The sequence below is a fragment of the Oryctolagus cuniculus genome, chromosome 13 (genome assembly GCF_964237555.1).
Source record: "Oryctolagus cuniculus chromosome 13, mOryCun1.1, whole genome shotgun sequence".
Taxonomy (NCBI): domain Eukaryota; kingdom Metazoa; phylum Chordata; class Mammalia; order Lagomorpha; family Leporidae; genus Oryctolagus; species Oryctolagus cuniculus.
Window position 1 is genome coordinate 16,224,496 of NC_091444.1, and position 26,414 is coordinate 16,250,909.

General features: G+C 53.6%; 1 protein-coding gene across 6 annotated transcripts in view; it reads left to right on the plus strand.

Moving 5' to 3' along the window:
* Positions 1-26,414, plus strand: part of NR5A2 (nuclear receptor subfamily 5 group A member 2) — a 129,740-nt gene that overhangs the window by 692 nt on the left and 102,634 nt on the right. Inside the window, exons 1-5 of one of the 6 annotated variants that reach the window (XM_070054924.1) lie at positions 7,910-7,928; positions 8,736-8,873; positions 12,276-12,394; positions 13,906-14,047; positions 16,066-16,712. In XM_070054924.1, coding sequence (XP_069911025.1) covers positions 8,792-8,873; positions 12,276-12,394; positions 13,906-14,047; positions 16,066-16,712 — 990 coding nt within the window. In that variant the 5' untranslated portion in view covers positions 7,910-7,928; positions 8,736-8,791. Of the gene's footprint in view, positions 1-7,909; positions 7,929-8,735; positions 8,874-8,951; positions 9,966-10,824; positions 11,655-12,275; positions 12,395-13,905; positions 14,048-16,065; positions 16,713-26,414 lie in introns of those variants that run through there. The other 5 variants (XM_002717676.5, XM_008268691.4, XM_008268689.4 and 2 more) reach the window with 5 other exon arrangements.

A 26,414-nucleotide genomic window follows, 5' to 3' on the forward strand; every position in this document is an offset into this window, starting at 1 on the left:
AACTTTATCATAGTTTTCAAGTCCCTACAGATACTGTAGAAAACTGGTATTTTTAGCAAATGAAAGTCATGAAAAAAAAATTAAGCATTAGTTAAGAATTAGAAAAATTGCTATCTTCTGTAAAAATAATGACCACGTCTTGCTTTTACCGAAATAGGTACATAGAGCTACTTTTCATTTTAAACAAGAAAAAGGACAGTCACGAACTTGCTCATTTCCCTGCAAGATTACATTCAGTGAATGCTAAGAGCAGAGGCGGGAAGGGCAGGGACTTGCAGGGCTCTGAGCAAAGCTCCGGGACCCGATTTTGCGGGGCCGTGCGGGGGCCTTGCGGAGCCCGGAGTCCCAGCGGCGCCACCCCGGGCCGGCTCGGGCTTCTCCCCTTCCCCCGGGGCTGCCAGCTGACTCCACCGAAGGCACTGATTGCCTTTTTTATGGGCCAACTACACCCTAAAGTACTCGTACATCAACTGAGGAAATGTTTACCAAAAAAAAAAAAAAAAGTTCTGTACTTACGAAAAAGAAAACACGGGGGAGGCACGCAGAGTGCACCCGAGAATCAATTGCTCTGCAGATAACAAAGAAAATGCGGGCGCAAGCAAGCGTGGCCAGAGAACCCCGGAACGCCTCGGGCTCCGCGGCCGGGCGGCCCCGCGGGCGAGCACTCGCTCCCTGCCGCCGCCAAGCCCTGCGCGCGTCGGGCCGGGGGCGCGGGTGGCCCGGGCGGCGCGCACGGGCGGTGCGCGCGCCCCGCGGTGCGCGCGCGGAGAGGTCCCGGGCTCCGGCTGCGCGCGGCTGCTGCAGGCCGTGACGGCCTGCACCGGGCTGGGTGGGGGTCGCGCGCGCGCCTCGCCCGCTAGGCCCCCCCACCCACCAAGACCCCAGGGGAGAATTAGAGGGGGAGGTGGGCGGTGGAGCTGGGAGACGCCCGGCCGCGCCCTGCGGGGCTGTGCGCGGGCAGGGGCGGGGCGCTCCCGAGCACACCCGCGGGTCTGGGATGGGCGGGAGGCGGCTGTTGGAGCCCCGCGGGGTCCCGCAGGGCCGGAGCCTCGCGTGGGAGAGGCACGAGCTCACTCCTGCACCCTGAAGCCATCCGGCGCACCGCCAAGTTCCGAGTTTCTAGTCAAAGAATCCCCTTCCCGGCTGTTCCTCGCAGCCGCCCGGCCCAGGCGCGCCCCTGTCCCCTCTGCAGATGCCGCAGCCCCGTGATGGTGTGGCTTCCCCAGGGGCGACGGCTCGCGGTCCTGGACGGTCTGTTCAGCCCCGAGGGCCGTCGCCGGGGCTTTTGGCTGGACCGAGCCGTCGAAAGGGCCGGAGGAGAGGAGAGGAGGCCACGAGCGGTTGGCAGGCTGACCCCTTTGAGTGGGTCTTTCTGACTACCCCGGGGCTGAGAAGCCACAGGTGCAGCTGCAGGGAGCGGCAGGAGTCCCCGGGTGGCTTTGAGAGGGCAAAATGCACGTGGGAGCGGGGGCGGGGGTGGGGGGAGTGGTGCCCAGAACCGAGCCAGAGCCTGCAGACGCCAGGGTCCCACCACCGCTGCATTTAATCCCCTCCAGTCCTCCTAGGAGTTGTGTTACTAAAAGCTATTTGCGTGGCCTTAGCTGTCGGGGTGAGATCCTCCTTGCACCGGGGGTGGGGGGGGGTCGGATGAGGTGTGTGCAGAATGACCACAGGTGTTCCTCCTGCCTGCGACTGGAACCACTCAGTGTGGCTTCAGGGCAGCAGACTTGGGCTGAGACCAGACTCTCTGCTTGGAGTTGACTGGCTCTGGGGTACTGGCCAGATTCTTGGTTTCTGGCCTACATTATTTCCTTTCTCCCAAACAGGCGGAATGATACCTAGTCCTAACTTAATAGGCTTTTTCGCCCTATCTGTATCAACCAAACAGCCATGTCTGTAGGTGGAACACAGGCTTATTTTATTGTGTCTATCACCCCCACCCCGATGCCAGTGTTCCCAACATTAGGCTTGAGTTGCATTAACTTTTACATAGTTCTTCAAAGTGCATGCACAGAATGCTATGCACGTTCCATTTCATACCATACACTATCCCCAGGACAAAGGAGTGTGTGATAGAAGGTTTGCTTTCTGGTCCCCTGAACACTTTTGGTGTCTGATTTTCCTTCAGAGATAACCTCTAGCAATGTCCAGGGTTATCTTAGATTCAGCCTTGAACCTGAGCTGAGCCAGAGAGGGGCTCTGGAACACAGAGGTCCCTGGCTCCCTCAAAAAAAAAAAAAAAAAAAAAAAAAAAAAAAAAAAAAAAAAAAGCAGCTGCAGGGATGATGTAGGCAGGGCAAGTGTCAGAAAGCAGGTCCAGAACCCACACCAGGATGCAGCTGCTCCTTGGAGTTGAACTTCCTCACTCTTAACCTTAGTGGGGACAACCTTCTCTGAGAAGTCCAGTTGGCTTCCAAGAACTTGAGGAGTTTGGGGAGTGTTGTACTCTGTGGAGGCCCTGGAGGAGAGAGCTGAAATATGACCAGTGTGAGCTTAAGAGATTAACCTTGAGAAAAGCAGGTGGACTGAAATTGACCCGACAAGTTGATAAAGGCTCTTTTTTTTTAAAAGCATTTTGGGAAGTTCTGTTATATGTATGTTTGTGTGAATGATAGGAAAGATATACTTAACACTTATAGTCCAAGTAACCTGAATACAGATGCCGTGGACAGATTTGAGGGTCCCTGAACACCATGTCAAACTCTGCAGGGTAATCAAGCTCACAAGCACCTGCCCCGGAAGGCTGCATCCTTACCCATCCTAGAGTGGCTATTGGCTCCCTCTTTTCTACACGATTTCCCTTATAGAAGATGAATCTGAGTGAAGTTAGACGGACTGGAGGAAGAAGAAGTGGCATTTGTTAGCCACAGGGTGAGCTGCTTACCCGGCAATGTCTCATTTATAAAGTTTACTTTGTTGCATCCATTTCACCCATTGAAAAGGTGGGCTCAGAAAGGTCTCCGTGTGGGGGGCGGGGCTTATAAGATGGGTGAGCTGCAAATAGAATCCCCCAAGTAGGATTCTGAATGCCAGGCTGTCTCCCTGAGGTAGTAACTGGCACGTGCTCTTGTTAATACAAAGAAATAATGATTTCCAGCAAAGTTGCTCAACTCAGACTTTCTTCCAAAAGACCTGTGGGCTTAAGAAAGACATTTGTCAATGGTTTTATCTTTCTTTTCGTTCTACTGTGGAAATCAGATTTGGATCCCTGTAGGATTCTGAAGGGCGGGATGGGGCTGGGACTACAGTAAGAACAGCATCTGGGAGTGCTGAGGTCGGTGCCGGGGTTGGGAAGGCACCCCGCTCTCCTCTTGCAGGGGTTCCTGGAAAGGATCTCAGACTGGCTGTGGTGTAGCTCAGCGAGGTGCCCTGTACCGGGAAGGCTGAACCAAGTGGAAACTCAGAGCATCTACTTGTTGCAGAGCCAGAGCTGGTGGGCTTGAGGGTGGGGGGGTGGTGGTGGTGGTGGGAATGTCTCAAATTGACTGGGTTCAGCTATAAGAAGCAAACACACTGTTTTCTTGGGGAGGAGTGGATGTGGGAAGCGACCATTTAGGTCGCTTTGTTTAAAAGCACTTTGGAGAAACCCAGCTGTGGCTCCGGCAGCCTTGGTCCCATGCCTGCTGCTAACATTTTTCACAGCAAATGCTGCATCCCTGGCTCAGGGTCCAGACACCCCCAGGCTCTGCCTGCCCCCTCCCCCGACCCAAGCTTCACTCACCCCATCTGTCTCTATAGGATAAGGAAATCTGTCGGAACCCACTGCTTGTTCTGGAATCAACTGCCTTGTTTCCAGACAAGACCGTGGGGGGGGAGGGGGGTGTCCCAAGCTGACTGAACGCTGGCCGTGACAAAAGTTTGTAACTCCGTGCCAGAGAGTGCCCTCGCCACTCCAGGTCCCCATTTTCTTTGGGGTCCAAAGTTGCGGGACGCCCACACCTCTGCGGGCCAGGCTCTTTGGTCTGGAGAAACTTAAGAACTTTCCCGTAGGGCTGGGTTCACTTGAGCTTAGCCTACAGTATTACCCAGTACTAAGGACTCAGTTTCCCAACCAGGGTGGGAGCAGGGTGGAATGACCAGTACTGCTCCGCCTGGCCTTTGGCCATGTCACCCAGTGTTCTGGTTGGTCTCAGGCATTCGCAAGACTGGTTCCGATGGGCGGGGTCTCCCAGTGCTGGGCTGAGACTGGCTCCCATCTGCATTTCGGTGCACAGAGAAGACGGTGAGGTTGGACCACCCACCCAGGTCATTCCAAGCCCGCCTCCTTCAACTCCCGACCTGCCTTCGACTGGCAGCGACGGTGCCAGGGCGAAGAGTGCAGGGACCCCTGAGTTGGGAGCAAAATGCCCCCAAAAGAAAGTTCAAAAGTTCTTCAAGGAAGCGCCTTCTTCTTCTTTTAATAGAAAAAGCTGCAGAGTCTGATCACTCAGGCAAGACTTTTCCTAAACGCGTTTCTTGCCTTGGAGGCCGCAAGGGCAGGCTGTCGCGCAGGTTGGGGAGCTCGGATGCCCCGGATCTCGGCCGGGCCGCGACACGTGAAGTCCCTCGGGGAGCGTGGACCAATCCCGGCGACCCCACCGGGCGGTAGACCGTCTACGCGGGCTGTTGCTGCTGATGTCGCCAGTAATTGTTCACACGTGCAGCAGAAAGGGAGTTTTCTTTGGTGAAGGAGGTACCCCTTCTCACCTCTTCAGGTCTTTTGTCTTCCAAAGCCCCAGCCAACCCGGCGCTCCTCCGTAAAGGACCGATACCCCGCCCGGCTCTTTTCAACGCCCAGCGCCCCGGGCGAGGGCGGGCAGGGGCGGAGTTGGTGGCCAGAGGGCTTCGTTTTCGGAGAAAAGCCAAAGCCGGCTTCTAAGGAGCTTTTCAGCTGGGAGGGGCGGCGGGGGGCGAGCCAGGGCCCGAGCCGCCGTCGGCAAGCCAGCCTGGCGGAGACCCCGGCAAAAATAAATCCGGATTTCAAGAGAAGTAATTGTTCTAGTTTCTTAAAAGCACCAACAAGTAGCAGTGGAGAAGGGACACCTCGGAGATGTTTACAAGGACAGTTTGCCGGGTTCCGCGCGAGGATGAGTGGGGTCGCCCGGCGCTGCATCTACCAGGCGCGCGGGAAAGCCATGCCTGGCCCGCTGGCCCGCCGAACCCAGGATCCCCGGGCCGCCCCCAGCAGGTCTTGGCCTCTCTTGCCCACGCGCTCCGCACGGAAGATGCGCACCAAGCCGGATCCGGCAAGGGCAGGCTTCTCCCGGCGCACGCAGGGAACTGCCGCGCGGAGAGGCGGACGTGTGGAGAGAGCACGCGATCGCATCCTCGCGCGGGTGGGGAGTGCGGGACCTTCTCGGCCCTAGGCAGATGGGTGAATGGGGCGCGCGCACGGCCCCGGAACGCCAAGCTAGGATAAAATATGCCAGGACTGCGCTTCTTGGGCTCATCAAGGCTGCGGGAGCCTCCCCGAGCCATCATCCTTCGTAATTGCAACCGTCAATCAACACTTTCAAAGTCAGAAGCGGGAAGGGCGAGCCCCGGAGACCTGACTCGTCGGAAAGGGGGCGGCGGGTGGAGGGAAGCGAGAGAAGTCTGCCAGAAGTTGGCTGAGGGCCGCGCGGTAGCTGGAGCCAGAGCTGCCTCCCTAGCCAGCCGCAGCGCGGTCTCTGGTCTGCGCCTCGGGTTCAGGGGCCCGGGAAGAATGGGCAGCCTCTGGATGTCCGCGCCCAGGGCGCGTGTTGGTCAGTCCAGATCACTGCCCTGTCCACCGGCTGCCACCTGCACTGCATACTTTTCCCACGGCCACTTGGATCGCGCCTCAAACTGTGGCCTCGGAGGCCTAGACCCCTCCCCAGCTTTCCCTGGAAGAGGGCCTGGGAGGGGGTAGAGGGGCGCACAGGACGATCCAGGGTCATCCAGCAAGTGGGTCCCGGCTTCAAGGGGCGCTGCCCAGCGGGTCCCGAAGGAGGGCGTTCAGGAGGCAGGGAGGCCGGTCCAGGGCTTGGAAGGGCCAGCGAGGTGCCGCCGCACCCCCGCCCGCGCCTGCAGCCCTAAGTACTTAAGGAGTGGCCTGGGGAGAGGTCTCCGACAAGAGCCCAGCTCATGCAACGCAAGCGGGGTTTTCTGGCCCCGGGGGTACCTTTCTCTCCCTGGAGGCAAAGGCTCCTTCGGTTCTTAGAAAAGAACTCTCCCGTTGTCCCCCGCTCCGTCGGCCACTGAGACCAGACCCTCCCAGCGGCAAGAAGTTCCCGGTCCTCTCCTCATCACCCCAGCCCCTATACCCTGCCACCCCTCCCAGGCAGTGAGCATTTTTCTTCCTTAGGAAGCCCACCTGTGCGCAGGGCGGTGCATGCTAGCCGTTGGCCGGTTTTTGCGGGGTGTGGTGAGGGTCAGAAGTGGCCCGTGCCGCCCCGGAGTGGGTGACAGACACGAGCGTGCCCACAGCGTCCGCCTCTCTAGGCCAGCCTCAGGCTGCAGTTAAAAGCAAAGTTTCTTGTCACTCTGCACCTGCGTGGTGCTGCACTCCAACTGCCTTCGGCTCTCCCAGCCAGGTCCTTTCTCCATCACCCGGCCAGCCCTGCGCCCAGCGGCCAGAGCTGCCCTGCATCTTGGCCAGGCTGGCAGGTGGAGTGGTCTCGGGAGCTCCTGGCCAGGCGGCTGGCCTTCAACCGGTTCCCAAGTTCACAGCTCACCCAGTCCAAGGCAGGGCAAGCACCGATTCCAGCCGTGTCGCTGACTCCCTCTCTTAACTAGGTAAGAAAATGTAGCTTTAACTCACAATGACATTTAAAACAACTGGTCATACTGAACAGGTGTGCACGGTGTGACCTGACACTGTCAGGGAAATCTCTATGGCAAATTTCGTCTACCCCTCCCAGCTGATGGCCAGGCCTGAGTTTGTTTCCATAGAACCTGAAGTTGCCACTAAAGCTGATATTTCAATAACTCAGATTCTGAACATACATATGTAAAACGACAGATCAGTTGAGAGGGTTCATGGTATCTGAAATTGCCAGGTGTGGGTGGGTGACCAATTTCCTACAAAAGTGTAAATGCTGCACCACAACGGTTGAAATAATTCCTAAAGCATCAAATCCTAGCCCTGACAGTTTTGAATGTGTGAGCTCTGTGCCATTGAAATAGAATAAATTCAGGTCTTTTGAGATTCAAATTCACCCCCTTGTGGGTGGACTCTGATAATTACCCGTTTGCACAGCAGACCCTGAAAATGAGGCTTTTCGCCTGCACTCCGGAGGCTGGAGGGAATTTTTTTCATCTTGTTGGGGTGACATCGGAAAACTTTGAAGATGTGGCTGGGGCTGGTGGCCGAAGAGCTCGCACAACAGATGGTTCTTTAAAAACTTTTTTTTTTTTTTTTAACGCCGAGCCTCTGGGTCTCCTGCGGATCCGTCCCACCAAGGAGACCCCAGAAGGAAGAAGGGAAGCCCGGGCTGATCTTTGCAATTTATATGTAAACGCAGTTCGCCCCAGCTAGAAGCCTGCCGCCGACGGAATCCTGGCCCAGCGTCCGGGGTCGTTAGTGCGCGAAGGAGGGGGTAGAGAACAGGAGCAGCTGCCTCTTCCCCGAATTCCCAGGATCTCGGAGACGCGACCGCTCTGTGGCCCCGGTGGCGTGGCCTCTCCACCGACCGCGTGGCTCGGAGGGGGAGGGCTGGGGGGAAAGAGACCAGGAGACCCCCTCCCCCTTACAGCGCACCAACAGTGGGGTTGAGAAGCGCGGTCAGCATAATTCAACATCCCCGTTCTCCTTCGGGTTTTCTAAGTGGGTATTTAAGTCCCCTGAGCCTCCGCAGCCGGGGTGCATCGAGGGCTCGCAACACGCCCACGCCCACGCGCGCCCCAGTCCCGCCCGCTGCCCTGGGCTCGCGCAACGCCCTGGTTCCCTCGCCTTCGCCGCGGCGCTCAGAGGTCGCCTCTCTTAAGCAGTAAGCCCCGGCAGCGTGCACAGCCCCCGCCCCGGGCCAGGGTGCGGTGGGAGGGGGGTAAGGCGGGTGAAGAGGTTGGGGCAGCGAGGGGACTGAAGCATCCTCATTGGCTGGCCGCGAGTGTCCGACCCGAGTCCGAAACCCGCGTCCCCAGTGACCGTCTGCGCCCCGCATCCCATCCTTTCCCCCACCCCGGTCCTACTTACCTCCCGTCTCCTCCTCTCTTCCCCTTCCCTTCCCAGCACCGCCACCCTCGGGGCTGGAGAGGCCGCTCTCGGACGCGAGGGAGAGCAGGCGAGGCAGGGGAGGGAGGTTGCAACTTCAGAACTCCGCACTTGTGATAGGGAGCGAGCGAGGGAGGCAGAAGGAGATAGAGGGAAGGGGCGGAGAGGCGAGGAGAAGTGAGGCGAGGAGAGAGAGAGAGGGAGAGAGAGAGAGAGAGACCGACCCTTGCCGATCCCCAGCCAGAGGGCGCGTGGCGGGAGGGGAAGGAGTCGCCCGGCCGTCCGGGAGCGGCCGCAGCGCACCGCCGCGGAGGCGGGAGCAGCCCCGCGGCCGCCTCCGCCGCCTGCCCGCAGCGCTGTCCCCCGCGGTTCCGCGCCCCTGGCAGCTGCGCCCGCGCCCGCGCCGCCGCCCGCGCCCTGGCCGAGCGGAGCGCAGCCGGGGAGCGCGGACGCCGTGGTCTTCGCCTTTCTCGCAGCTCGCGGGCGGCTGCCCGCAGCTCCGAAGGAGGCGGACGGTGAGCGGGCGCCCCGGGCGCCCCTTTCTTCTTTCGGCCGGAGTTGAATCTCTGCTGCCCGTGTCCAGGTGCTGGGCTTCCGGACCGACGCGGACGCCCCATTCCCGCCCGCGGCCGCCTTGTCATGCTGCCCAAAGTGGAGACGGAAGCGCTGGGACTGGCTCGGTCGCATGGGGAACAGGGGCAGATGCCGGAAAACATGCAAGGTAAGGCGGCGCCGCGGCGCTCGGGCCCCGGCGGCTTCTCCACCCCCGGGCTCGCCCTGCGGGCTGCAGCCTCCCGCCCGGCGCGGGCGCCGGCAGAGCCGGGCTGGGGGCACTCAGCCGGGGGCTGCGGGGCGGCGCTTCTCCCCCTCAGGGGCAGGCATTAAAGTTGATGGCTCTTGAACAATGCGGGGCAGAGGTTTTCCAAGCAGTGTCTAATTGCCCGCTTCTAATTAAGAGAAGGGCGGGCTCCGAGCCGCGTGGCTGCTCCAGCCCGGGCAGTCGAAGGCATAGGGTCTCCGGAATGCTAAGGTCATCGTAAGGCGGGGGGTGGCCGACAGACGCCGGAGCAGGTCCTCGCTCCTTGGACCCCGCGCGCACTGTGGCCGGAGCTCCGTGCGGAGGGAGAACGCTCCGCCCGGGACAGCCACCCGCAGGAGGGGGTGGGTTCGGAGACGCTTGCTTGCGCGGGCTTCGGTGCTTGGGGCACCCCCCTAAAGGCCAGGCAGGCCTCGAGAGCCGGCTCGGATTTGGACGACGTCAAAGCAGCTGGCAGAGCTGAGGAAAGCAAAGTTGCCCCAATCTGGTGCCCTGCGCGGGTGGTGCCCGGAGAGGTGCGGGGGGCCGCCAGCGTGCCGCCCCCGACCCGGGCATCTGCACAGCCCCTTTCTTTTCCCAGCTCTTGGTTGCTGATAACAACAACAAAAAATCAAATCCCGCTGGCGATTCCGCCTCCAGATCAGGCTTGTACGAAGCCCTTCGGAAGTTTATGGCGTTTGCTCCGGGCCGGGGAGGGAACAATGCTAGGAAAAGTCGGCGGCGCTCGTCCATCCTCGCCCGGCCCAGCGCGCAGGATGTGCGGGCCGGCGGGCCTGTGATCCGCGAGCGCTTCCTGCCATCCCCTTGTGCGAACTTGAAAGGGCCGGGGGAGGTGTTGAGAGCAGAGTTCAGGGCCGGCGCCTTCGGCGCGGTGCGGGGGAGGCGGCGCGCGCGAGGCACTGGGGCCGGGAGACCCGACGTCCCCGCTGGCGAGGGCGCTCCGCGGGAGGGGCGGTCGCCATCCTCCTGGATCCTGGGGTCCTTCCGAGTCTCCAGGTAGAGCTGTGGGAGGCCCCTGCCCTGAGACCCGCTTGGGGGTGTGCCCCCTGGGGGAACCCGGCTGGCCCAAAGAGGCTTCTCCTCGGGGCACCTGGGGTTGCCGCCGAGTAGGGGTGGGGAGTGAGGGACGAGCGGCGCGAGGAAGCCGGGCCGGACCCCCTCCGCCGCGGGCTCCCGAGAGAGGCCTGCCTTTGGGCCGCCCGAGGAGGCCGGCACGGTGCTCGGGTCCGAAAGGGAACTTTTCTTTCTGCTTTTGCACCGGGCGCGCTATGAACCCCTGGGAGTCGGTGGAGCGCCAAGTAGGGGAGGCGAAAGCCGTCGCCACACTTCCCTTGTAAAGGTTGAACGGGGCCCTCTCCACCCCAGTCACTGGCCCCAGCCCGGAGAGTCAGCGGGGCCTGGTGCCCAGGGCCCAGGAGAACGCGCGGGCCGCCCGCTCAGCCCTGGGTTCAAAAGCAGCGTGGGAAGCGGCTGGGCACGCGGCCTGTGGATCCGGAGGAGCCCCTTGGGGACCGGGGTCCCCATTCCTACGCTTGATCTGCTTCCAGCCTGAGACGCATCCGTGGGGAGGCCCCGGGAAGAGGATCTGCCACTGGGTCCCCTGACCGCGCCGCGCGCCCCTCTGAGGCCGTCCCTTCTCCGGACGCGTCCGTTTCTCTGAACGCCTACGGGGGCCGCCCCGGGGCACCGGGGCCTCGCACGGCGCGGCGCCTCTCTCCCGCCTCGTGCTCTGTCTTTGGGTTTTTCTAGAGGGTCCTCATCCCAGATCCCCCGAGCTGGCCGGCGAGTCCCCCACCGTGAGCGGTGGCCGATCTGCGCCTTTTGAGGGTAACTGCAGTGTGCGTTGTTTGGGGGTGACAGCAGCCACAAGTTTCGGGAGAGCGGGAAGTGTCTAGGAGCTTGGAAACGAACTTCTCCAACACTCCCAGTCCCCGAAAGCCCTAGCCTGGGGGTCTCAGGGCTGGGGCTCGGGCTGACCCGGCTGCGCTCGCCCGCTCCGGTTTCTCCTCCAACTCCGGCCACAGTAGAGCCGCTTCCGCTACTCCGGCCCGCGCGCGGCCAGCGCCGCCAGGGACCCCCCGCGCGTCCCCAGAGCCAGAGAGAGAGACGGAACTTCAGACAGTCAAGGCGCGCTGGAGCGGCGGGGTACTTGCCACAGGCCATGGGGGCTGTTTCTCTCTTTCCTTTTTGGTAAACAAATCGGGAGAAACTTGGGCCCGGCCACGAGTTCCCCACCCCCGCGCCCCGCCCCGCGGCACCGCCAACGCCACTGATTAACTTCAAACAAACCCGGGCCGGTGTTGGTGCGCGGGTTGGCTAGCCGAGGCTGCGCCCGGGGGCTTCCAGAGCGGGGCCCGAGGAGGACCTGCCCCTCGGCCGCTGCGGGACGGGACCCGCGTGGATGAGGAGCCCCGGGGAGGGGCCGGATCAGGTATTTGCGGGGGTCCCCTGGCCGGAGCCCGGCCGGTGCACAGCTGCGGAGACGCCCTGGGGTTTGCGCCCAGCGCTGCTGGGGGAGACCGCATCCCCGCCGCGGGCCGCGCGCGGGTCGCCGGGTCCTGCGTGCTGTTGGGCCTCAGCTGGGGCGATCTGCAGGTGTTCACGGTTTTGCCGAGATGATCGGAAGCTCGTGAAGTTCACTGCAGGCCTTCAGGGCTGGGCCGCGAGACCGAACCCTAGCTCACGGTGCGTGGCTTTCCCCCTGCTGTTGTTTCTTTTTCTCCCGCCCGCGCGTCCGCCCTTTGGACTTGTTGTTTTCACAGGTTTTCCAGCGTGAGCCGATGCGGGACTGAGCGTTTCGATGAATGGGACCGCGCCGAAGCCCGGGAGCCCCGGGCTGTTCACGCGGGGGGCGTCCTGGGTCCGCACGCGGCAGGCGCTGGCCTGGCCGGCCAGGGGCCTTGGACGCGAACTCCGTGCTCGCTGCCTTAGGCACTGGAATTGACAGATGCGTGCGGTTGTAGTTGATACTTTGTGCAGCCCACGCTGGCCGCTGTGGTGGTTTGTTGGCTTCGCAGACTTAGGAAGCTTGTGTACTTAGGAAGCGGTGGTCAGCGTAAAAGGTTAACCAAGGAAGTTGGAGTTATCTTTTCAAGTTTAAAAACAATGAAGTGCATGTTCCCCGATGCCCAAAGCTGTTTCGCTTTTATGGTGCAGAACGTGTTGCGTGCAGTGCCACCTGGGTGAAGAACTGTTTCTACACGCTGGGGTTTGCCTACCGGTCACCGAAATGCTGCTTTTGGGGGCAGGATCTGAGCCCATGCGGCCCATGAGCTGCACACGGATGCCTCTCTCTTCTCGTTTCAGTGTCTCAATTTAAAATGGTGAATTACTCCTACGATGAAGACCTCGAGGAGCTGTGCCCCGTGTGTGGAGATAAAGTGTCTGGCTATCACTATGGACTGCTCACCTGTGAGAGCTGCAAGGTTGGCTCGGCGGGGCTGCCCCCAGGAAGTACAATGTTCCAAACCGAAATCACTCCCAGGGTTACCTTCCTGCAGTTAAATTCAGGCTGTTGACGACTCTGTTAGAGAAAGGGAGAGTCAGTCCCAGGGAGGTGATTCTTAGAAATATGTGTCTGATTCAGTTCAATTGGCAAAGAAATTTACGCTGTTTGGAGAACTTCGCCAGTCTCATGGCCTTCAAATATTTTATTGTAGGAAAGTGATAGAGCTGTAGAAAGACTTCCATTTCTAACAGCCCTAAATATTGATTTTGCTTGACTTATCTATATTTAAAGCATCCTTGTTCTTGAGAAGTAGCATGACAAAGTGTTTCCCAAATACATTTTAACTTCAGAGTATTCAGTGCTACAAGTCTGCACATTTTTTATCTGCAGACATAAAAGTAAATTCGCAGCTGCATGATTTCATCCTGATTCATTCTAAAAATATATTTGTGGGGTTTTCTTTTTGAAATTTTTATCACGAAGATCAAGGAACTGGATTTTAGTGTTTAATAATTTTCCTAAGGATATGACCTAACTTAAAGGCAAGGGATTTTAACATACTAAAGGTACTATTGTGTTATGAATAATATCAATCATGCTTTAAGAATTTATTTCAGACGGTTTTTATTTCCAGTAAATTCAGTATTCACTATTTTCCAACACTTTTTAAAAGTGCTATTAACTTCAACCATTGCCAGGCAAATCTTTTCATTCTCTATAACAAAGTAATATTGTTTTACTTTATGGCTAGTAGGATAAACATAAATAGTGTCCTAGACAAGCCCTATGGTATGTTATAAAGCGACAAGTATTGTTTTTGATTAATCCTTTTGCCTGGAAGACAGGGAAAGCACCCATTCTGCTACAATTCTCAAAGCCTGATTTTCTTTTCCGTTAGTTCCACCTTCTTTTGAAAACAGAGAAGCCACACTTGAATGTATTCCGGTGGGATTATTCAGCATTTCCCCATTTTAGTCTCTACAGCCTTGTGCTTTTCACTGTCCAGTGTTGACATCTGTGAAAGACCTGAGATGTTTTACCGTTCCCTTTTCCCACTGGCATTTTGCAAAACTTTGTCACTGAAATTGTATCAGACTATTAGAAACAGCGCACCTCTCCCTGAGTTCCTGTCTGCAGAGGGAAGAGGAAAACAAATGGTTGTAAAAGGTCACTGCTCAAGATGGTGTCCTTTTTTTCTGACTGTTGGGGATGCAATGGTTTGTAGCCAGATCTCCCCAAGATTTGACGTAATTCATGAGGAATAGAACTCTGATGCCAAAAAAAAAAAAAAAAAAAAAAAAATCTCTGCTGGGGCAGGGCTGTGCTTTGGAGAGTTGATCTTGCTGAAATGCAAAACACACCACAGAACCACACCAGGGCTCAGAGGGCACAATGCAAGGATTTACTGCCGATTTCCTTAAACTGAAACAATGGAAGAAACGGGTGTTGGGGTTTCTACTACAGCTCACTATTTTCTCTGTCTTATAGGGGTTTTTTAAGCGAACAGTCCAAAATAATAAAAGGTACACTTGTATAGAAAACCAAAGCTGCCAGATCGACAAAACACAGAGAAAGCGTTGTCCCTACTGTCGATTTCAGAAATGTCTGAGTGTTGGAATGAAGCTGGAAGGTAAGAGTCTTCTGAAGACGCCAAAACTCTCCAAGAACACAAACTTTAGAATAACGTGTGCTTACAGCGTGGTCAGATGATTTCCCCATTCTTTAGCACTGCTGACAACACTGTGAGCTCTTTTTAGGTTTTGTCTGTAGATTAGTCGGAGTCTCATTTAAACGTGGTGCCACCTACTCAGGAGAAAAATTCAGATACCAGAGCTTTCCCCTCTTAGTTTCTGTTTCTGTGTTTTTGTAGTTTGGGAAACAGGCGCTTGGTCTTCCAAAGGAAAAGGGCAGATGAAAACAAAACCGAAGCAGTAGAACAGAGAACAAATGAAATTAATTTGCAAGAAGATTAAAAAAACCTCCTTTTAAGTTTTCAAATCAGAAGACGCTACTAAAAGTTTGATTTTCATCTTTTGATAGGTGTGTTTGTCATAGTGCTTGCTATTAATTTCTCACGTGGAATATCATTTTGGATAGTACAGGAATGCCTTTTTTTTTTTAAATAAGAACTGAATAGAAAATAAGATAATGGAGGAGCAGTAAACATGAAATGGAATGACCCAATAAATCCACAGCACTGGTTTGACAAGGAGAGAGTGTTCCCTCCACGGCCCCTCTCAACTTTGTGGAAGGCACACAACCTACGCTGTAGCAACAGGCTGGCAGGCAGCGAGGTTAATGTGTGACTGCTGTGAATAATTTGTAGTTCATGGACTATTAGGGTGTGTGTTGCTGTTGTCCAGCCTGTGACCTGCTGGCTTCCCACAGATTAAATATACTGCATCCAAAGCAATAACGGCAGATGCATATCACTGATGGTGCGAGATCTAAGAGAGCGTTTGGTTTGCTCGATGCGCACAGGCTGTTTTCACTGATAACTTCGCAGTTCCAGGGGGCTCGTGCTCCATAGAAATACTTAGAAAATACAAATAAATCTGGCAAATTGCTAACAGGTGCCTTTCAAATAGAAGAAGCCTCTCTGGTTATCATGAGGACTGTTAAAGTCGATATTGCTTCTAAAAAGGGATCAAAAAAGGAAGTAATGGATGCTTATTAATTTCCTTATCACCAATTGCTTTACTGTTTCCTAAACTGCAAAATATACTCCAAGACCCAGAAGATAAAATGGTGAAGAAGTAGATGTTGTGATTTTACATGAGCTCATTTGGTGTTTTTTTTTTCCAACAAGATAAAATAAGTTGCATTCTTTACCTAAAAAATGATGCATGCTTAATTATCTGAGTCACTTGTGCAGTTGCACACTTCCCAGCAGTGTGAAACAATTGAATGTTCCGTAAGTCATCATCCAGATGAAACTCTTTCATGATGTTGTGCAACATTCTGGATACCTAGAATTCACAATAAATTTTTAATGTCATACTAATCCGAAGATAAAAAGCTCACAAACTTAACCTCCAGCAATTTCAGTATGACACAGGCTGTCAGGGGTCTCTGGTTTCCATCTAATTGCCACTGGCCACTGTGGACTTTAGAGACAACTGCTCACTAACTTATTAGGCAGCGTCCCAGACAGCCTGCACCATTGTGGCACAGACTTCTGACAGCTTCTGAAATGAATTTACCTTAATTATGCCCAATTCCGCTAGAGTTAAAAGCCATAAGTGGTGGTTAGTTGGTGGGCACTCATCAAATGCAGGTGAAACTGAGTTTTCCAAGCAGGCAGGTGCCTAACCCTTTTACAACAAAGTTAACAAATGGCCCTGAGGGAAGGAGATGTTCTAAGGGAAAGTATTCACAGGCCTTGGGTTATTGTTTGTGGTTCCTCCAACAAAACAAAACCTAAAGCCATTTGGGGTTAGCAGTGTGAAGTATCTCCTCTGCTTGGTAAAAACTGGGGAAGTTGGTTCTGCCGTGAGGAGGCGGATGGCAAGGCACAGCTGGAGGCAAGCCTCAGTCGGGGATGTGTGAGAGGCTGCTGGGGGATCCCAGCATTCCTGAGTGCAGATCTGGAGCCCGCAATCCCTCGCATCTTATTCATACCCCTCCTTCCCCCCCCCCCCCCACCAGCTGTAAGAGCCGACCGCATGCGGGGAGGAAGGAACAAGTTTGGGCCAATGTACAAGCGAGACAGGGCCCTAAAACAACAGAAGAAAGCCCTCATCCGCGCTAATGGACTGAAGCTGGAAGCCATGTCGCAGGTGATCCAGGCCATGCCCTCTGAGTTGAGCATCTCCTCTGCGATCCAGAACATGCACTCTGCCTCCAAAGGCCTACCTCTGAACCACGCTGCCTTGCCTCCCTCAGACTACGACAGAAGTCCCTTTGTCACCTCCCCCATTAGCATGACAATGCCACCTCCTGGCAGCCTGCAAGGTTACCAAGCATATGGCCACTTTCCGAGCCGGGCTATCAAGTCTGAGTACCCGGACCCCTACAGCAGCTCTCCCGAGTCCATCCTAGGCTACTCCTACGTGGACAGCTACCAGACCGGCTCCCCGGCCAGCATCCCGCAGCTCATCCTGGAACTTTTGAAGTGCGAGCCGGAGGAGCCGCAGGTGCAGGCCAGGATCATGGCCTACTTGCAGCAGGAGCAGGCCAACCGGAGCAAGCATGAGAAGCTGAGCACATTCGGGCTGATGTGCAAGATGGCGGACCAGACGCTCTTCTCCATCGTGGAGTGGGCCAGGAGTAGTATTTTCTTCAGAGAACTTAAGGTAGGCCCACGGCTGTTGTGGCTTCCAAAGCCCTTGTCTGGAGAGACCTGCTCTAGCGGGTTCCATATTAGCGTTTTCTGGGCACTTTCTGTTTCCCTGTTGGTGTGATTGGCTAAGTAGGAGTAGCTTATGACCTTGACCTTGGGGCTGTTGGAGCTTAACTGTTTCAGGGTTTGAATGGAGAGAAGGATGGCACTGAGCATAAAGTATAGGCCACTTTGTGTGAGAACTAGAATGCCTTTATTGATGCTTTATTGATACTTCGGTGGTTTGTGGCTAGCACATGGTAAGCTGATTTTTTCTTGTTTTTAATTACCTAGTAAAGGGCCGTGTTTAAAATGCCATCATTTTCATGAAGGTTTCTTCCAAAAGGAAAAATCGCCAAGCTTTAGCTGTGTTTAGATCCTGAACAATGCAAACCGTATGGCTGGGGAGTAGTTGCCACTAGGTATTTACTGCCTGTTTACCTTGACATTAGGTTGGGAAAGCCATAGTTTTCCGGTAAGATTCCAGTGGGATGTTTACTGTCGCTGGAGCAGAGAGGGCAAGTGAGGAGTGCTGGTCTCCTTGACTTGGGTTTTAGTTCTCCTCCTCTGTGTCATTGATGTTAATGGATTGGTACATTGTAAACACAGCACCTGTTTGTTTAAGGATCTATGTTTAACTACATAATTATTTTATTTCCTGAAACTTAAGACTGAATTAAAATGGGAAAGGTGTGTAGTAGTTGGAATCGGAGAGTGGCTTTCACTGGAGATTGTGATTCCATTCCTGTTTTAAAACTGAATCCTGCGTTTGACTGCTGAGTGTGGTCTGTTAGAAAAATCTGGATCTTCCTTTTGCTGTCACGAGAGCAGACGTGGCTACTCGTGGTTTTTGCTTCTCCACGGCGGCAGATTTTCAAATCTCCGAGAGAAGGGAAAAAAAAACAGACTTTTGATTGCAGGGGCTACTGCTAAAAAAGCAGCCCGTGTAGATCGATGGACTAGGGAGTGTGCAAGCCACGGGCAACTGAGAAATAGCGCTTTTCATGGGCTCTGTTCTTTGTACATGGAAACACAAAAGTTATCTGGACGGATCTGTGTAAGTCAATCACGCACCCCGTTGTGTGACCCGTCCGTTATCCTCCTGTCCTTTATTCCACGGTGAGAGTTGAGATGCGGCTGGAGGTGGAGGCATCGGGCAGAATGCATCAAGTGAGCGTGGCCTGGCAGGTGTTTCCAGGGTGTGCAGCCACCCTGGCAATCACAACAGTGTCATAAACAAGAAGAAATCACCTTTCCTGGAATTCTTGCATCTGCAGTCATGTCCTTAAGAGAACAGAAAAGGTGTTTGAAAATGAAAACGATACTCCTGCTGTCTCAAGTGCAAGGTTAGGTCATGTAAACTGAGGACAGCACAGCTTTTGGGGTCAGGTGGACCTGCATGGTGTCTGGAACGTTTAAAAAGCGAGCCTTCACGAGCAGGCTGTCAGACCATGTGTGTGTGGGGGGGGGAGGAATTCGGAGGAAATAATAGTGCTTACGTTGAGGAAGTTTGGAAGGGGAAAAATGAGAATATTGGGTAAAGCAGCCCATACTGGGAGCGGGCATATACTACGTGCTTAGTAAAGTGGTGTGACCTTTAAGTGGTTATTACAATTGCTGTTTTGTGAAAACTTTGCAGAGTCTTTACATAATACTTTGTTATATTCAGAAAGAAACCCTGTAGCTGGAGTCCCTTAGTTTGACATTGGGAAACAATGTATGACATATGTTACAGGACTGTAATCGTACAACAATGAAGCCATTAATCAGTACCCTTAATTAAGTGCCTCAAATTTGCCGACCATTAAGTTGGGTGTGAGATAAGACAAAATAGTCCCTCTCCAAGTTTGTGAGAAGACATTTTCACAAAAATACTTAACAAAATAGACAACTGAAGAGAACAAAGATGTATTTAATAAATCAACAAGGAAAGGAATCATGCATATTATTATATAAAAAAGGAAATATTCCCACATGAATATAGCTAGAATTTGAGGAGTGCAGGGAAAATACTCTTCCCCCTAAATTTCCTCCTCCTCCTCTGTCTACAGTGAGATTCTTTTGTGTGCCACGGGGTTAAATATTCGGCTCAAATAGGAATACCTTGGGAGACCGGGCTGATTGGAACATTCCCAGTTATTTATCCTGTTGTTGAATGCACGTGCAGTTTTTCATGGGAATATGGCCACAGGCCTCACCCACTTGAAACTGTGCCTTGAGCAGGAATCACTGATCTAATTTTCAGAGAACAAAAATGTAGAATTCAGGGTTATTTGGGGACAGCTTGGGAGGTGACTAGTCACATTCGAAAGAATTTGTTTTCCTTTCGTTTATCAATGTAGTCCGAAAACAGAGCAAGGGAATCAAATCCAGCTTTGAGACCTCACCAGGGCTGTGGCTTTCAGTTTGTTTTTTAACTGGGACCTGCAGGAGGGAAATGCATTTTACACTAGGATACGATGTAACAAACACGCCACAGACACAGGCAACTGGATCAAAAGTTTTACTCCCAGGTACATGGCCCATACACTCATGTTTTCTGTTCCAGTCCACTTTAGTCTAATGTATTTCAGGTTTTGTAGAGATCCTGGGCGTGACCCACTCCACTGATTTCATGATCTGCTAATGAGGCAGGACCTGCAATTCAGGAAACACTGATGGCAGGAACGCTTGTGGGCTGTCCTCCGGGGGTTGCCCACCTGCCACTGCTAAGGACGCCTCCCGGATAAATGCCTCTTCTCCTGGCTTGGCCTGAGACAGCCTTGAAACCTGTAGCGTGAGTCCCCACCTTACACTTCTGCATGAGTTACGGTTTTTAAATATCGTCTGGGGAGATGAGTGCTGACTTCCCAGCAAATTACCCACCAGGTGAGATTGCTAATATCTGAAGGCGCCCCAGATGAGACGTCTGGAGAGTAACAGGGTAACAAGGCAGTTTTGTTGCAAAGAACTCCCATGCTGCCTCTCCCAGGCCAACTTGACACAGCACCAGGGCTAAAGGAGAACATGCAGATTGTATCCATCTACCTGTCAGACCAAAAGGGCTGCAGGTTTGGCGGGCTTTGTCTTTCTACACATCTGCAAGGTGCACAAAAGGCAGTCCTATTTCTATTCAAAATACGAGAAGGAAGAAATAGAGAAAAACTATGAAGAGGATGCTGGATAGATACAGGATACTAGAAAGAGGAGATTACACCTCTCAAACTGTCAGCTTGTGAAGCAGCACACAGGAAAAAAAAAAAAAAAGAAGCAGGCGTTTTGTGTGACACTGAACACCTGCATGATGGGACTTCCACGTGTTGGAGAGTCTGAGTTCGAATCCCGGCTATGCTGCCATTTTTTTTTTAAGTTTTGATTTAATGAATACAAATTTCATATGTACAGCTTTTAGGGGTATAGTGTTTCTTCCCTCCATTCCCGCCCTCCCACCCCTTCTCCCATCCCACCTCCCACTCCCTCTCCCATTCCATTTTCCATTAAGATTGATTTTTAATTGACTTTATATACAGAAGACCAACTCTGTACTAAGTAAAGATTTCAACAGTTTGCACCCACACAGACACACAAAGTATATGTACAGTTTGATGACAAGTTTTACCGTTAATTCTCATAGTACACCTCATTAAGGACAGAGGTCCAGCATGGGGAGCAAGTGCACAGTGACTCCTGTTGTTGATTTAATAACTGACACTCTTATTTATGACGTCAGTGATCACCCAAGGCTCTTGCCATGAGCTGCCAAAGCTATGGAAGCCTCTTGAGTTCACAAACTCCGTTGGTTTTGAGACAAATCCATAGTCAAAGTGGAAGTTCTCTCCTCCCTTCAGAGAAAGGTACCTCCTCCTTTGATGGCCCGTTCTTTCTGCTGGGATCTCACTCACAGAGATCTTTCATTTAGGATTTTTTTTTTTTTTTTTTTGCCAGAGTGTCTTGGCTTTCAGAGCTGGCTTTGCTTCTGATTCTAGCTCTCTGCCGGTGTGCATCCTGGGAGGGCAGCAGGTTGTGGCTGCAGCACCCGGGTGCGTGCCACCCACATGGGAGACCTGGGCTGACTTCCTGGCTGCTGGCTTCAGCATGGCCCAGCCCCAGCTGTTGCAGGTGTTTGGGGAGTGAATCAGGCAATTGGAGCTCTTTGTCTCTCTGCCTGTCAAACAAATACATAAAGATTTTTTAGCAAGTGTACTCATAGCAACCCTGGAATTTCAGGGAAAGGGGCTGGAAGACATGCAGCCCTGGTAGTGAGCCAGTTCTTAATTCGGTTTTGTTTTTTGTTGTGTGTGTGTGTGTGTGTGTGTGTTAGAGAGAGATTCTGTTTTTGCTATGTGCCTGTAAGCGGTAGTTCTGGTCTCCCTCACGATGGGGATGAAACCGGAACTCTGAGTCGTGTTGCTCCCGAAGCAGGCAGGTGTGTGGGAAGACACTCATTCCCCAGACACCTCGAGGCCCTTCAGAGCCAGAGGCAGGGTAGAGGACATTTGTCCCTGCTGCAAATGAAGCAGCAAAGGGCTTGAGGCACGCCCCAGATGGGGAACTGGTGGATTCGGGTTCAAAGAAGCAGTCCTCTGCACGCCTCCCCTTCCCCAGTACCCACACGTGGCCCCTGTAACCTTTGCCTCCAGAAATAGAGGCCTTGGCTAGTGAAGCCAAGGCAGATCTCCAGGTTATCAGACGGGCATCTCTATGCTCCAGTTACTGAATCACTAATAACCAGGGAGACAGATCTCTCCCTGAGCCCCAACGACCCCCTGGGAGTGAATGAGTCACTCAGACAGCTTCAATAATTCTTCCACACCACCGGGGGATCATTGAGGGTGGCGGATCTCCCAGCTAGCACTTCTGGGCCTTGAAAGAATTTGCTGAAGCCTGAAGCTCTCTTGAGCGCCGTCCCCTCTGTGCATAGTCGACTGTCCCAGAAATATCGGATTCAGTGACAGCACGTGGTTGAAGTGTGGCAGAGAAAAGGCTCAGCACAAGTGTATCCGGTGCTCTGCTGAGTGCAGGGCGCGCACAGCTGGGCGTCGCTTTGTGTCTGCAGGTGAAGACAGGCAGAAGGGAAACACAGAAGGGGAACTGGGTCATAGATGGATTTTCAGAGATAATATCTCGTAATTCCGCTTCCATGAACTTTCTGGACTCTTGCATTCTGTGCACCTGCTAAACCACATCTGTGTTAGAGTGGCCTATATGCTCGACTTTTTTTTTTTTTTTTTTTTTTCTTCTAACTGGTGTTCCTGGAAGTTAAGGGCAAATTCAGGGTTCCCCCATTCTGCTGACACCGCTGACCTTGTGAGCCAGGCTGAGTGCCGCTTGTCTCGCACCTGTGACTTACACGGCGCGCACACGTGGGAGCGGAGGGTGGGAAGATCGTGCCTGCTTTGTTGAGCATCTAATGAATCCAGAGGATGTGCCTGACCTTCTAACGAGACCGCCTGTCTTCAGAGGGCTCTGGGAATGGATTTGTGAGAGCTCCCTTGGCTGAAGGATGCTGATAGGCGTAGGAATAAAAACAAAAGTCTCCATTAATCCTGAGTCAAACTCAAAGCATTTCTGTGGAAAAGAGGTCTGGGAGATCCAGGCAGTTTGTGCCCAAGGAATTCAGCTATGCCGAGGCCAGTGTCAAGTGCAGCTTTCTTGAAATCCGGGGGTAAGGGGAGGGGCACGCCAGCTTCTTTCTCTGGTCTGTTACGGAGGCTTTCCCGGCAGCCTTGTGTTTATTTCTAGATCTCTTTCTCCAAGCCATTACTCACCTTTCCCCAACAATACAAGTCTCTAGTCTGAGAGTTTATGGGATCTGTCCCAATTTTAGGCAACGCATTTTTTTAAAGACTTTATTTGTTGGAAAAGCAGAGTGAGAGAAGGAGACAGGGAGGGACAGAGACAGGGAGCTCTTCTCGTTATTGGCCCACAACAACCTGCTCCAGGCCAGGCTGGAGCCAGGGGCCCGGAACGCCATCCTGCTCTCCCTTGCAGTGGCAGGAACCTCAAGCACCTGGGCCATCATCCACTGCCTCCCAGGGGCATTCGCAGAGAGCTGGATAGGACGCGCAGTGTAGCTGGGACTTGAACCAGGCACATTCCAAGCTTTGGCTTACCCCGCTGTGCCAGTGCACCCACGCTTCTCTGTGGGAGAGCGAGGAGTCCCCAAGGTATCCCTGCATCTACCCGTCCCACAGCTCCCCTTTGCATGAGCCCGAGAGCCCGGGGCCCGTCCCACCATTTCTGCTTGCTCTGCAGAGTGGCGGCCACAGGACTCCTCTTTGCTTTCACTTCTGGATGCAAAGCAGCAAACTGGGATATCAGAAAATAAAGTAGGTTTCCTACCAGATTTTCAAATTTAATTTGAAGGCCAATTCTTGCCAGTCTTCCTCTTCACCCAAAGAATCAAACAAATGAAACTGGCTGGCTTTATCTCCCCCAGAGCGGACGTGGAAGTTCTTTTTCTGTCTTGGTGAACTCGAGAGGACGTTGGCATCAGCAGGTTTGACTTGATGGTCTCTGGGGTCCCCTCGGCTAGAAACATCTGCATCCGTGCTTTTTCCAGGCAGCCTTTGCTGGGGCACATGGTGCCAAGAACCCGAATCGTTCTGGATGGATACATGTGTCACTGCAGGCGTGTGTATTACTGATTAGCGACTGCGCGTTCTTGCTGTCTTACACACTATTCTCTGGATGAATCGGCTCCTTTCAGTCGATACCTCTTTGTGCTGTGGGCAGGACACTGGTGGGCAGCTAAACACACACAGATGACGATGGGGATGGGCATCGGTCACTTCTGCTTTGTCCATCGGGCTGTCTTGAAACTACACCAAGCACCCTGAAGCTGCCACGTGCTAGTTGGGTCTTTCTGTTGAGGTCTGAGGTACCTGGCTTCAACTTTACGCTCGTTGTCCGATGCATAATAGCAGCTTTATCATTTCTCAGAACTCTCCTGTAGCCCTCTCCCCACCGCCTCATCCCCTGACAGCACTGATCCGTTCTTGGTTTACGTCCATGTAGTTCTGAGTTGCCTTTGAAAAGCAACCAGACTTGCTTCATTCCTTGGGTATGCATTTGCAAGCTGCAGCCTCAGTGTGAGCTGCCTCGCTTGCCGAAGCTTGGGTTCAACCATGGCAGAGCAGCAGGAGTTCCCGTGTGAGCGGATCCTCCCTGGAAGCCAGGAGGTTTGGCCAGGGGTGTTGATCGTGGTGATCAGAGCTTCTCGCTGGGCTGGCTTGTTCACACACCTGATGAGCTTCCAGTTCCTATTCCACTGCAGTCACGGGAGAGCATCAGAATAGCCAGCCGGGGGCCAGCGCTGTGGCGTAGCGGGTAAAGCCACCACCTGCAGTGCTGGCATCCCTTCTGGGCACTGGTTTGAGTCCCGGCTGCTCCACTTCCAATCCAGCTCTCTGCTTTGGCCTGGGAAAGCAGTGGAAGATGGCTCAAGTCCTTGGGCTCCTGTACCCAAGTGAGAGACCTGGAAGAAGCTCCTGGCTCCTGGCTTCAGATGGGCCCAGCTCTGACCGTTGTGGCCATTTAGTGAGTGAATCATTGGATGGAAGACATTCTCTCTCTCTCTCTCTCTCTCTTGTTACTCTGCCTTTCAAATAATAAGTAAATAAAGTAAAAAAAAATCAGTAGGAAATATTTGCGTTATTCCTTGGCTGCAGAGTTTGAAGAATAGACAGTAATACAGTAGCTGCCATTTATTGGACCATAATGTGATTGCTGAGTGTTTTGCATGCATTGTATTGTTTATTGCTAACTGGTGCCCGTGCAGTAGGTACCATGGCCCTCATTGTGAGGATCCTGAACCCTACAGACATGTGTTGACTTGACCCGGGGCACATAGCTAATGTGTGGTAATGCTGTAAGTCAAACAAACAAACAAAAAGGTATAGGGAAGGCCTCTCTAAGCCGGAAAGTGCTTTGCAGAAATTTGTCACCGTTCTCATCCTGCCCACACCCGAACCAGGTCTCAAAGGACCTCTGGGACTTTTACCGCAGAAAGTGCTTTCTGTAAGTGGACTCAGCATGGGTCCCTTCACGTTAGTTTTCATGGGAGGAGAGCACTGTAGAAAGCTGAGTAGAGATCAGCTCAGAGATGCACATCACAGCAGGGACAGGGGCTGGCAGCGGAGGGCAGGGCCTGGGGCCTCTAAGCCTTGGTGTGTAAAGCTGGCTCCTCCCCAAGTCCCGCCCACCCAGCCTCCAGGAGCCCCGCCCCAGTTCTCACCAGGCCACCGAGCCGAGCCACCTATTGGAGCAGAAGCAGAGGTGTGCCTGTTTGAGAACACCCTGCTGGCTCCCATACGTGGCCCTGCAGGGCACTCACGTTGCTCCCAGATCTTTGGGATCTGCAACGGCTGCTCAGTGTTGGCGAGCCTGGGTTCCCCAGTCCATGGCTGACCCAAGCGGACAGGTTACCAAATGGGTAACGAGTTCAAAACAAACAGAAAAGCAGGCACATGTGTGGTACCTCCCCCACAACATACTTTTTATTTATTTATTTGAAAGGCAGAGTTACAGAGAGGCAGAGAGACAGAGAGAGAGAAAGGTCTTCCATCCGCTGGTTCATTCCCCAGATGGCTGCAATGTCCGGAGCTGAGCCAATCCGAAGCCAGGAGCTTCTTCCAGGTCTCCCATGTGTGTGCAGGGGCCCAAGGACTTGGCCATCTTCTTTTTTTTTTTTTTTTAAGATGTATTTATTTATTTGAAAGTCCGAGTTATACAGAGAGAGGAGAGGCAGAGAGAGAGAGAGAGAGAGAGAGGTCTTCCATCCGATGTTCACTCCCCAATTGGCTCTAACAGCTGGAGCTGCACCGATCGCCAATCCAAAGCCAGGAGCATCTTCCTGGTCTCCCACATGGGTGCAGGGGCCCAAGGACTTGGGCCATCTTCTACTGCTATCCCAGGCCATAGCAGAGAGCGGGATCGGAAGTGGAACAGCCGGGTCTCGAACCGGCGCTCATATGGGATGGCGGCACTTCAGGCCAGGGCGTTAACCCGCTGCATCACAGTGCCAGCCCCAGGCCATAGCAGAGAGCTGTATTGAAGTGGAGCAACCAGGACTTGAACTGGCACCCATATGGGATGCCTACACTGTAGACCAGCACCGGCCTCTCAACGTACTTTTGCCCGCTGAACTTCGGAGGCAAAATGGATCTCTATTTTCCAGGAAAAGTAAAGGATGGCTTTCCCCTAATTTTTCCACAGCTTGGGCAGCAGATCGTATTGATCTTTAGAGAGTTCACCATCCATTTGCAGAACGGCTGCATGGAATTTGGGCATTTAACCATTCTTCACTCTAAAGACATTCATCTCAGACCCCCGAATACCCACCATGGAGTGCAGTGTAGCGCAGATCCCAGAAGCTGAGTGCGTGTCGTATGTCTGGCACTAGTTGTGGTTCTCTTCAATACTCTCTCTAGCTGCTGGGCCAGGTGGTCGGTGGCATGGGGGCCCCGGCCAGAGCCTTTGGGGACATCGCACCTTCTCCATCATTTTCTTAATTTTCTCTGAAGGCCCTTTCCTCTCCTTTTCCATCTGATTTTTTTTTTTTTAAGATTTATTTGAGAGTTACAGAGAAAGTGGGGGAGAGAGAGAGATATCTTCTATCTGCTGATTCACTCCCCAGATGGCTGCAACAGCCATGCTGGGCAAGGCTGAAGCCAGGAGCCAGGAGCTTCTTCCGGTT